This window comes from Melanerpes formicivorus, unplaced genomic scaffold, assembly GCF_026170545.1.
Source record: "Melanerpes formicivorus ecotype bairdi unplaced genomic scaffold, bMelFor1.0.p_v2 SCAF_162, whole genome shotgun sequence".
NCBI classification, from domain to species: domain Eukaryota; kingdom Metazoa; phylum Chordata; class Aves; order Piciformes; family Picidae; genus Melanerpes; species Melanerpes formicivorus.
The window spans coordinates 488427-500392 of record NW_027142514.1 but is presented as its reverse complement, the minus strand read 5'-3'; the positions used below and the strand labels follow the sequence as shown (position 1 = coordinate 500392).

Below are 11966 nucleotides of genomic sequence, written 5' to 3'. Positions count from 1 at the left end.
CCCCCCCTCCATTTCCCCATCCTCCTTCCTCTTTCCTTTCCCCCTTTCCCTTCCCCCCTTCCCTTTTCCCCTTCTTTCCTCCCCTCCCCTTCTCCCTGTCCCACCTCCATTTCCCCCTTCCTTCCCCTCTCCCTCCCCCTTTTTCCTCTGCTTTCCCCTTCTCCCTCTCCCCCTGCCTTCTCCCTTCCCCCTTCTCCCTTTCCCCCTTCTCCCTTTCCCCCTTCTCCCTTCCACTTTCTCCCTTTCCCCCTCCTCCCTTCCCCCTTCTCCCTTTCCCCCTTCTCCCTTTCCTCCTTCTCCCTTTCCCCCTGCCTTCTCCCTTTCCCCCTGCCTTCTCCCCTTCTCCCTTTGCCCCTTCTCCCTTTGCCCCTTCTCCCTTTCCCCCTGCCTTCTCCCTTTCCCCCTTCTCCCTTTCCCCCTCTCCCCCTCCCTTCTCCCTTTCCCCCTCTCCCCCTCCCTTCTCCCTTTCCCCCTCTCCCCCTCCCTTCTCCCTTTCCCCCCTCCCCTCCCTCTCAGCCCCCTCCGAGCCGTGCCCAGCGCAGGCTCTCTCCCGCGGGCGGGGCCAGCCGGCGGGGGCCGCTCCGCTGAGCCGGGGCCGGGGCGCCGGGGGGCGGTGGTTGGAGCGCAGCGGGGGGATGGAGATCGCTTTTATTGAGCCACTCAGGAGTGCTTGAAAGTACAGAACAGAGAGCTACAGAGATGATACACGGTTGTGCTTCAACACTTTTCCAAACATTGAGATTCCAGTTAATTTTCAAGGTAAAACAAGTTCCAAGGACAGAACAGATTAGGAGTATATATATATATATAGATATATCTGCTTTTTTTTCTCCCCCTTTTTTAAAGTTTTCCTTTTTGATAAATTATTAGGTTTTTTTCCTTTTTAATATAAATAACTGTAACAGAAACAAAACCAACCAACCAACAAAAAAAAATATGAACAATAATTTAACTGTTCCAACATACGAGAGCCTGAAGCGTCTGCAGGGCTAGAACCAAGAAGGGACTTCAAACAAGGGAGGGGAAGGGAAGGGAGAAGGAAGGGGAGAACGTAGGGGAGAAGGGAGAAGGGAAAGGAGAAGGGAAGGGGAAAGGGAGAAGGGAAGGGGAAAGGGAGAAGGGAAGGCAGAAGGGAGAAGGGAAGGGGAAAGGGAGAAGGGAAGGCAGAAGGAAGGGGAGAAGGGAGAAGGGAAGGGGAGAAGGGAGGGGAGAAGGGAGAAGGGAAAGGAAAGGAGAAGAGAAGGGAAAGGAGAAGGGAAGGGAAGGGGGAAGGGAGAAGGGAAGGGGGAAGGGGGAAGGAAGAAGGGAGAAAGCAAGGGAGAAGGGAAGGGAGAAGGGAAGGGAGGGGAGAAGGGAAGGGGAAAGGGAGAAGGGAAGGCAGAAGGAAGGGGAGAAGGGAGAAGAGAAGGGAGAAGGGAAGGGAGAAGGGAAGGGAGAAGGGAAGGGAGAAGGGAGAAGGGAAGGGAGAAGGGAAGGGAGAAGGGAGAAGGGAAGGGGAAAGGGAGAAGGGAAGGGGAAAGGGAGAAGGGAAGGGGAAAGGGAGAAGGGAAGGCAGAAGGAAGGGGAGAAGGGAGGGGAGAAGGGAGAAGGGAAGGGAGAGGAGAAGGGAAGGGAGAAGGGAAGGGAGAAAGAAAGGGAGGGGAGAAGGGAAGGGGGAAGGGAAGGGGGAAGGGGGAAGGGAAGGGGCAGAAGGAAGACCAAGGAGGACCCAACAAATATCAGTGCAATGATACAGCCTTTGCCCTAAAAAATAGATATTTAACTTTATGGGCAAGGAAGAGGTGGGGAGGGGAAAAGGAAAGGGGGGGGGATGGGGGAGAGGGCTAACCACCAACAAGGCAAGAAAGAGATTTGGGGGGGGGGGGGGGGGGAAGGGAAAAAAACAAAGGGGGCTCACAGCCTTCAGGGGGAGGGGGGAACGAAACAATGGACCCCAAAATATTGCAGTGCACCTAACGGCAGAGGAGGGCAGGGCCAGGGGTGGGGAGGGTTGGCAATCCTGGGAGTGGGGTTTAAAAAGAAGAGAAGAGAAAAAAACACAACCAAACACCTCAAAACCAACTCAAATCCGAGGTTTGGTTAAATCACTAAACACCAAGCTTGGAAAGAACGTCACGAGACACAGTCATTAATATACACAGAGTCTGGAGGGGGGGGGGGGGGGGCCCAGAGGGGTTTGGGGGTCTTTTTTGGAGGGGGGAGGGGGGGAAGGGGGCCTCGTGGTGAGGTCATGCTGGGAAAGGCTTCACCACGGGGCCGAGGGGAGCGTGGGGCGCCGAGCTCCCGTGGGGCCGGGGGGGTTGGATGGATGGATGGATGGATGGATGGAGAGATACAGACATAGCTCTATAGAAATGAACCATTTATTTGCTATAGATATACCTCTGCATCTTCAGGAGCACCCAGGGAAGCAGGGGAGGGGAGGCTGGGCTGCAGCAGGACAGGGGAGCAGCCAGGCAAGCCAATGGGGTCCCACCTCCAGGGTCCGGCCGGGTTTGGTCCCTTCGTCACCTGGGAACCGCTGCGGCCTGCAGCAGCCCAAGTGCTCCCTCCCCTTCCCCTTCCCCTTCCCCCACACCCTGCCCCCCAGCCTCCTCCCAGATGGTGCTGTGCACATCTGGCAGGAGCACCCACCACCCTGAAATGACAAAGGACAGGAGACAGCAGCAGGGGTGGGGGGACACCTTCCCCCAGCCTGTGTGCCTGCCTGAAGCAAGAGGCTGGAGCTGGCAGGGTGTGCAGCTGGCTGGCTGGCTGGCCATCCACACCAGACCCCGACGAGGGCAAAACTTATGGGGGGGGAAGGAGATTCCCCCCTCCTGTTTTTTTTGTCACTCTCATTCCCTAGCAAGGGGCAGGTGGTGGTGGGGGACACACACACCCCCCCAGCAGTAAGCTCCAGGGGTGCTTTGGAGAGCTGCAGCTCCACCCAGAGCCCTCAGGTTTCCCTCTCTTGCACAACAAGGCTTTGGCTTTCTGAGCACGGAGGTTGGTTTGGCTGTTGTCCCCTCCCCGTGGATCGAATGAGATGGGGGGGAAGGTGATGGGAGGGGAGAAGGGGAGGAGGGGAGGGGGGGCAACACAAGAACTAGAGAGAAAGCTGGGCCAGGGCTGGGTGCAGGGTCGCAGCCCGGCCGGGCGCCCGGCAGGGAACTCGGCGTGGAGTGGGTGGCGACGTCTCCTCTAACTGCTGCTCTCCTCCTCTGTTTTATTGAGCTTCTTCAGCGTGTCCAGCAGTTTCTGTGGGGTGAGGATGTGCGTGGACCCTGGCGGGGGGGGTGGGGAGGGCAAAAGAAGGGGGAGGGGGAGGCGTCAATGATGGTTTCAGGACCCGCCCCCCCTTCCCCTGGTTCCACCCCGGCCCCGCTGTCCCCAGTCCCTCCCTCCCCGCTGAGGCCGGAGCCGGTGGAAATGCTTGCAGGGAAATGGACGTCCATGGGCTGGGGGGAGGCTGAGGAGGGGACAGAGAAGGAATGCAATAAAAGAGATGAAGGAGATGTATGGAGCTGGTGGGATGATTGAGGCCGGGGGGGTCACTCCTGGGCTTTTGGGGGATGGATGTAGGAGGCACTGGCCCAAAAGGCACCGGGCAGGAGATGGAGTCAGCAGGCAGGCACAGAGGGACCATTTGCAGGTCCCCAGACCTTCTCCTGCCTGCCCAGGGCATCACTGGCTCAGAGGGGTGGTCTGGGGGGATGGGTGGGAAGAAAGGAGGCAAAGGGCTCTCGCTTGCCCGGTGGCTCCCCAGCATGGGGCCAGCAGCAGCAGCTCCCCACCATGCTGCCTGCAGCCTGGCCTGTGCCCACCACACTGCCCTGCCACCCTTGCAGCCTCTTTGGCTCTGCTGTGACCAACATGTGGCAGCTGAGGGGGGGACACCATAGCAGGTCTGACCAGCAAACCCACCAGCAGCTAACCCCCAGCACCACATTCAGGGGGCTGCAACGTCGGGGGGGCTCCTGCCCATCCGAGGGCATCAAGCACCACGGGACCGAACCTGAGCTTTCCCACGGCCTCCAGGTTTCAGCCCCATCACACCCCGGAGCCGAGTGGCTCGGGGCAGTGCCCAGCCTTCACTGTGGGGCACAAGAGGAGCTGGAGCCAGGACAAGTGCTGGGAGCCAGGACAAGTGCTGGGAGCCAGGATAAGTGCTGGGAGCCAGGACAAGTGCTGGGAGCCACTCCGCCTGCACGCTGCTGCCCGCTCTGCCCTGGGCACCAGACCCCGGGCTCTGCTCCAGCCATCCCGGGGTGCTCCACCTCCCAGGCCCGAGCTGGCAGGACCCCAACCCACTGCCCCCAGGGGGAACTCATGGGATGGAGGAGCCAGGCAGGCCCAGCTGAGAGGCATGGCAGAGGGATGATGGAGGCGGCGCCGGATGCTTTCCCACCTGGCAGGGGGAACCGCAAGCATTTGCTTATCGGAGAACCCCAGGGAGAACCAAACCCCCACATGAGAACAAAGCAAAGGAAGGAAGAAGAGAAGAATTAAAGAAGACCCTTCTGGGAGGAAGAGTTTCTTTTTGGGTGGGTTTGTTTGGGTGTATTTTTTTGTCCTTAGCAAGCTGCCTTTACTTGGTTTCTTTGGCTCACTCCATTGCTGGAGCCTGATCCTCAAATGATACCCTAGTGGAGTCCCTGAAGTCGGGGTGCCTCAGGTCCATGAGAAATTTGGTGGGAGTGAGAATGTGAGTAGAACCTGCAGAGGAACAGAGTGGGGCTGATGACCTCTCCCCCACCTCCCAATCCCCCTTCTCTCCCCCCTCCCAAGCCCCCATTTTGTTGTGTTTTTTTAGGGGGGACACACAGCTGTCACCCAGAGCATCGTAGGCGCATGCAGAGGGATCGTCCCCTGAGGAGATGAGGGATGGAGATGGGCAAGAGGCAGGAATGGGGGGGACTAGGTGATGGTGGTGGTGGTGGTGGGACACAGTTGGAAGCTGCTGCTCCCATGGGAGCCACGAAGAGCAGGTGAGATGCCAGGCAAGAAGCCAGGGAGCAGATGAGTCGGTGAAGGGCTGCTGCCCGCCGTGGCCTACGAGGTGTGGATCCAGCTCTGCTTCCCTAGGGGAGTTTTAGGGGATCTGAAAGCTCCTTGCTAACATCTAGGAGGGATTCCAGTGTGAACTTCCATGTCTGACCTGTGGCTTCATCCTAGGGTGCTGAGAGAGCACTCAGTGCATGTCCTGTTGCACAGGTGCTGCATGTCCTGTGACACACACACCTGCGTGTGCCACAGGACATGCAGCACCTGTGCAACAGGGCAATGCATCTCCTGGTGCATGCCTAGGGCACACCATGGCTGGCACATGGCACCTCTTCACTTCTTCTCCCTGGAATGACCTCAAGGATGAATGTGGAACCCAAGAAGCACTGCAAGAGGAAACATCTCCCCTCCGGCAGCCCTCTCACCCAGCTCTGCTTGAACAAACCAGCCATGGAGGGACAAAATAGGAGCAGGACTGGTGATGGGTGGAGGGATATCTGGGTCCCCAAACACTGGAGCAGGCTGTCCAGGGAGGTGGTTGAATCAACAGCCATGGAGGGATAAAACAGGAGCAGGACTGGTGATGGGTGGAGGGACATCTGGGTCCCCAAACACTGGAGCAAGCTGTCCAGGGAGCAGGTTGAATCCCCAACCATGGAGGGTTAGAATAGGAGCAAACTGCTGATGGGTGGAGGGACATCTGGGTCCCCAAACACTGGAGCAGGCTGTCCAGGGAGCAGGTTGACTCCCCAGTCATGGAGGGTTAGAATAGGAGCAAACTGCTGATGGGTGGAGGGACAACTGTGTCCCCAAACACTGGAGCAGGCTGTCCAAGGAGGTGGTTGAATCCCCAGCCATAGAGGGTTAAAATGGGAATAGAACTGGTGATGAGTGGAGGGACATCTGGGTCCCCAAACATTGGTGGGGTGGTTGAATCCCCATCCCTGGAGGTGCTGAAAAGAGGCAAGAGATGTGGTTGGTGCCGAGGGACATGGCTTAGCCCCAGGCTTGGTAGAGTTAGATCATTGGGAAGAGATTCTTCACCAGGAGGGTGGTGAGGCACTGGAACAGGTTGCCAGGCTGGATGAGGGCTTGAGCAAGCTGGTCTAGTGGAAGAGAGATGTCCCTGCTGGAAGGTGTCCCTGCTGGAAGGTCTCCCTGCCGGAAGGTGTCCCTGCCCAGGCACGGCAGGGGGGCTGGCACTGAATGATCTTTAAAGTCCCTTCCAACCCCAACCATTCTACACTTGGGCTCCACGATCTTAAAGGTCCAAGCACAAGGATTCTGTGTCTCTGGGGAGGGCAGGTCCCAAAGGAGACATCCCAAGCAGGAGGAGGAGAGCTTCGGCGCGGCGCCGCTGCGGCTGCCGCGGGCAGGCTGGAGGGAGGGAGGGATGGAGGGGGGCGGTGGGGTGTGATGAGCAGCCAGCGGCAGGGGCAGCGCCCCGGGCAGCACCCCGCGGCCACACTCACCTATTAGCACCTCCCACTTGCCGCTGGCTTGCGTCACCTCGTAGGCACAGCGCATCTCGTTCATGCTCACCCCGCCCAGGATGAAGATGATGAGGCGAGGGCCGCTGCGGTACTCGCCGGGAGCCTTGTTCTTGTGCCAGTGGCCGTAGCGGGCACTGCGCGGGGAGAGCACAGCCCTCAGGGAGGCCACGGCCCCACAGCAGCGCCCAGGGGGGAACAGACCCTCGGGATCACCCAGCACGACCCACAGCCCTGACCTGCAAGACTCACCCCTATCACCCAATCCAACCCAGACCCCTGCCCTGCAAGGCTCAGCCCTATCACAGCTCAAACCCCTGCCCTGCAAGACTCACCCCTATCACCCAATCCAACCCAGACCCCTGCCCTGCAAGGCTCAGCCCTATCACAGCTCAAACCCCTGCCCTGCAAGGCTCACCCCTATCACCCAATCCAACCCAGACCCCTGCCCTGCAAGGCTCACCCCTATCACCCAGCACACCCCAGACCCCTGCCCTGCAAGGCTCACCCCTATCACCCAATCCAACCCAGACCCCTGCCCTGCAAGGCTCACCAACATCACCCAATCCAACCCAGACCCCTGCCCTGCAAGGCTCACCCCTATCATCCACTCCAACCCAGACCCCTGCCCTACAAGGATCACCCCTATCACCCACTCCAACCCAGACCCCTGCCCTACAAGGCTCACCCCTATCACCCAATCCAACCCAGACCCCTGCCCTGCAAGGCTCACCCCTATCACAGCTCAAACCCCTGCCCTGCAAGGCTCACCCTTATCACCCAGCACACCCCAGACCCCTGCCCTGCAAGGCTCACCCCTATCACCCAGCACACCCCAGACCCCTGCCCTGCAAGGCTCACCAACATCACCCAGCACACCCCAGACCCCTGCCCTGCAAGGCTCACCCCTATCACCCATCACAACCCAGACCCCTGCCCTGCAAGGCTCACCCCTATCACCCAGCACACCCCAGCCCCCTGCCCTGCAAGGCTCACCCCTATCACCCACTCAAACCCAGCCCCCTGCCCTGCAAGGTTCTCCCTTAAACCATAGCCCCAGGCAGCACATCCAGACCACCCTTAAGCACATCCATGGGTTGGGGACTCCACCACCTCCCTGGGCAGCACATTTCAGAGCCTGACCACTCTTGATGGGAAAAAATGTTTCCTGATGTTCCAGCAACGTTCATAGCTTAACCACATGGGGAAGAGCAGCTGGTGGAAAAGGACCTGAGGGGGTTGGTCAGCTGGTGGCTGAAGATGAGGGCCAAGAAGGCCACCAGCATCCTGGCCTGGCTCAGCAGTGGTGTGGCCAGGAGCAGGGCAGTGACTGTGTCCCTGCACTCAGCACTGGGGAGCCCACAGCTTGAGCACTGGGGTCAGTTCTTGGGGCCCTCACTGCAAGAAGGACATTGAGGGGCTGGAGCAGGGCAACAAAGCTGGGGAAAAGTCTGGAGAAGAGGTCCTGTGACAACTGGGGGTGTTCAGCCTGAACAAAAGGAGGCTGAGGGGAGGCCTTCTGACTCTCTACAACTCCCTGAAAGGAGGCTGGAGCCAGGGGGTTGGTCTCTTCTCCCAGGTGACAAGTGAGAGGACAAAAGGAAGTGGCCTCAAGCTGCACCAGGGGTGGTTTAGGCTGGACACCAGGAACAATTTCTTCCCCCAAAAGGTTGTCAAGGCCTGGCCCAGGCTGCCCAGGGCAGAGGTGGAGTCCCCCATCCCCAGAAGGGTTTCAGTGCTGTGTAGATGTGGTGCTGAGGGACATGGTTTAGGGATGAGCTGGCAGTGCTGGGCTAACAGCTGGCCTTGATGACCTGAGAGGTCTCTTCCAGCCAAACCCACCCTGTGCCCCTCCACCACACACCCAGCAGGGCTCAAACTGCTGATGGAGCAGCTCCAGCCCAGCTCTCCAGCCACCAGCACTGCTTGGAAGGAGAGCAGAGCAGCCCCCAGAGCTGCTGCTGCTGCTGCTGGGACGTGGTCCCTCTGGGCAGGGGAGGGATGGATGCTGCTGGTGCCACAGGTGCCAAGGCAGAGGGCAGCAGAGGGCACTCACCTGACAGCTGTGGTGCCAAAGGTGGCAGAGGAGCGGGTGGAGATGTAGGGGTAGTGCTTGGTGTCCAGCTTGTCATCAATGGCATCCTGTGGGCAGACAGCCCCAGGAATGGGGTTAGAGAGCAGCTGGGCACAGCCCCCAGCCTGAGAGCCTCTCTGCTGGGCTGTGCCCAAGAGCATTGGCACAACTGGCTCAGGGCTCATTTGCATCTACTTCTGTCTCTGCTCCTGTCCTGCCCCTGGCAGGAGGGGAGTGCTGCTTGGCTGATGTGGGGCAGGGGGCTGCAGCACAGGGCACAGGGTGAGGCTCACCCTGAGCTTGGGGCTGCCTGTGGAGGTAGGGTAAGGGGGAAACCATGGCAGGGTCCTCTCCTGAGGAGCTCAGGAGCATGAGGTGACCTGGAGGCTTCCCATCTGGGATCCAGCCCTGGGTAGGGAGCCTGCTCTTGCTCTCATCAGTGCTGGAGGGTTAATGCCATCTGTGAGATGTTGCTGCCCTCTGCAGTCCCCTCTGGTCCTGGGCAGGAGGTTTAGGGGTGCCCTGGGCATGAAGCCACCCTGGGGAGGGTTTGCCCATCCTATGGTACAGGAAGGCAAGAGCTGTGTGCTTTAGGCAATCAAGGGAGCTGCAGCCTTGCCTGGGAGCAAAGGTGGCACAGAGCTGCAGTGACATCCCCCTCCCCACACTGTGGCTCCAGGGTCTGTCTGTCTGAGCAGGTGGGAGATGCCTGTGCTGGGAGCAGTTGTGGTGCCCAGGATGCCCCAGCTCTGAGCAAACCCTGGGAGGTTGCAAAGGCTGGGAGAGAAGGAGCAGGTGAGGAGACAGGCAGTGCCTGCAGAAAATCACTTCCTGGCTCTGCCCAGTGCTCTCCCAGCACAGAGCTTGGGGGGTAACCCCCAGGGGTACCAGGAGTGGGAAGGGGTGAACAGCATGATGCCCATGGCAATATTGTGACAAGGCCACCATGGCCATCATAGAATGGTCAGGGTTGGAAGGGACCTCCAGGCTCAGCCAGTTCCAACCCCCCTGCCATGGCCAGGGACACCTCACACTACAGCAGGTTGCTCACAGCCACATCCAGCCTGGCTGCAAACACCTCCAGGGATGAGGCTGCCACCACCTCCCTGGGCAGCCTGTGCCAGGCTCTCACCACCCTCATGGGGAACAACTTCTTCCTGACAGCCAATCTCAATCTCCTCATTTCTAGTTCTGCTCCATCCCCCCTCAGTCCTATCATTGCCAAGGAGCAACCACTGTGCCAGTGCATTGTGCACTGCCAGGATGCCAAGCACCCCACCTGGCCCCAGCAAGCAGCGGGGCAGGAAAACCTCCCCAGACACTCCCAGCCCTGCTGCCACCGCAGGCAGCGAGCAGCCTGGGGGATGTGCCTGAGGGTCCAGCTCTCCACAGCTCCCTTCCCAGGTGGTCCTGAGCTCCCTGCTCTGTCCCCTCCCTGCCCCTGTCCTGGCTGGCTCACCTCCATGATGTCCTTGATGACTGGGGTCCACCGGGACAGCTGGTAGGTCTGCTCGCTGATCCGCTCCTTCCGCTCCGGCTTGCTCCGGCGCCGCAGGGTGGACTGGGCAGGGAGGACAACAACACAGGGCAGGTTTAGGCTGGATGTTAGGAAGAAGCTCTTCACAGAAAGACAGATTGGCCATTGGAATGTGCTGCCCAGGGAGGTGGTGGAGTCACCATCCCTGGAGGTGTTTAGGAAGAGCCTGGCTGAGGCACTTGGTGCCATGGTTGAGTTGATCAGATGGTGCTGGGTGAGAGGTTGGACTTGATGATCTCTGAGGTCTTTTCCAACCTGGTCTATTCTATTGTCTCAGAAAGTGTTTCTTACCCTGTTATTAATCAGACAGGATACAGAATTAACCATGCTGGAAAAGACCTCAGAGATCATCCAGTCCAACCTATCACCCAACACCATCTGATCAACTCAACCATGGCACCAAGCATCCCATCAAGTCTCCTCCTGAACACTTCCAGGGATGGGGACTCCACCACCTCCCTTTGCCCCCAGGTGGGCACTGCTGGTGGCAGTGTCTCCCTGCAGAAGGCAGAGCTGCACTGGGCTGGCTGGGGACACTGCTGAGCCCTTCATACATGTACTGAGACCTCACCTACTCAGCAAGGGAGGCATTTTGCTGCCCCAGCACAGTGTTTCTCCCTCAACACATCCCCACTGCTAATGCCTAATGGAGAATCATGGAATGGTTTTGGTTGGAAGAGACCTTTAAGGCCATCAAACCAACCAGTAACCCAGCACTAATCACAGAATTAACCAGGCTGGAAAAGACCTCAGAGATCACCAAGTCCAACCTATCACCCAGCACCATCTGATCAACTCAACCATGGCACCAAGTGCCTCAGCCAGGCTCTGCCTAAACACCTCCAGGGATGGGGACTCCACCACCTCCCTGGGCAGCACATTCCCATGGCCAATCTCTCCTGCTGGGAAGAATTTCTTCCTCACCTCCAGCCTGAACCTCCCCTGGCACAGCTTGAGACTGTGTCCTCTTGTTCTGTCAACACCTAACCTCTTGTTCTGTCAGAATTAACCTGCTGCCTGTGATTCTCCTGCTTGGTGTTCCTGGGCTGTCAGGAGTTTCAGGGGGAGTGTTGAGTGGTGGACAAGTTCTGCATGGGTCAGCAATGTGCCCTGGTGACCAAGAAGGCCAATGGGATCCTGGGCTGCCTTCAGAGGAGTGTGGCCAGCAGAGCCAGGGAGGTTCTCCTCCCCCTCTACTCTGCCCTGGTGAGACCACACCTGGAATACTGCATCCAGTTCTGGGCTCCCCAGTTCAGGAGGGACAGGGATCTGCTGAAGAGAGTCCAAGGGAGGGCTATGAGGATGATGAAGGGGCTGGAGCACTGCCTGGGGAGGAGACGCTGAGAGCCCTGAGGCTGGTCAGTCTGGAAAAGAGAAGACTGAGAGGGGATTTAATAAATGCTTATAAAGATCTGAGGGCTGGGGGTAAGGAGGGAGGGGACAGGGACAGGCTCTGCTCACTTGCTCCCTGGGATAGGACAAGGGGCAATGGATGGAAACTCCAGCACAGGAGGTTCCACCTCAACACAAGGGGAACTTCTTCACTGTGAGGGTCACAGAGCACTGGAGCAGGCTGCCCAGAGAGGTTGTGGAGTCTCCTTCTCTGGAGACTTTCAAGCTCCATCTGGATGTGTTCCTGTGTGACCTGAGTTGGATTCTATGGTCCTGTTCTGCAGGGGGGTTGGACTGGAAGATCTCCAAAGGTCCCTTCCAACCCCTGACATCCTGTGAGCCTGTCATCCTATGATCAAGTCCAACCTACTACCGAGCACCACCTGACAACTAAACCATGGCTCCAAGTACCACATCCAAGCCTTTTTTGAACACCCCCAGGGATGGTGGCTCCACCACCTCCCTGGGCAGCACATTCCACTGACCA

At 58.8% G+C, this 11966-nt stretch overlaps 1 protein-coding gene across 2 annotated transcripts in view; it reads right to left on the bottom strand.

The window, feature by feature from the left end:
• Window positions 1-617: 617 nt before the first annotated feature.
• Window positions 618-11966, bottom strand: part of STXBP1 (syntaxin binding protein 1) — a 37208-nt gene continuing 25859 nt past the window's right edge. Inside the window, exons 16-20 of one of the 2 annotated variants that reach the window (XM_068168974.1) lie at window positions 10010-10111; window positions 8533-8618; window positions 6459-6613; window positions 4575-4698; window positions 3178-3266 (exon numbers count right to left, since the gene is read on the bottom strand). In XM_068168974.1, coding sequence (XP_068025075.1) covers window positions 4589-4698; window positions 6459-6613; window positions 8533-8618; window positions 10010-10111 — 453 coding nt within the window. In that variant the 3' untranslated portion in view covers window positions 3178-3266; window positions 4575-4588. Of the gene's footprint in view, window positions 3267-4574; window positions 4699-6458; window positions 6614-8532; window positions 8619-10009; window positions 10112-11966 lie in introns of both variants that reach the window. The other variant, XM_068168975.1, reaches the window with a different exon arrangement.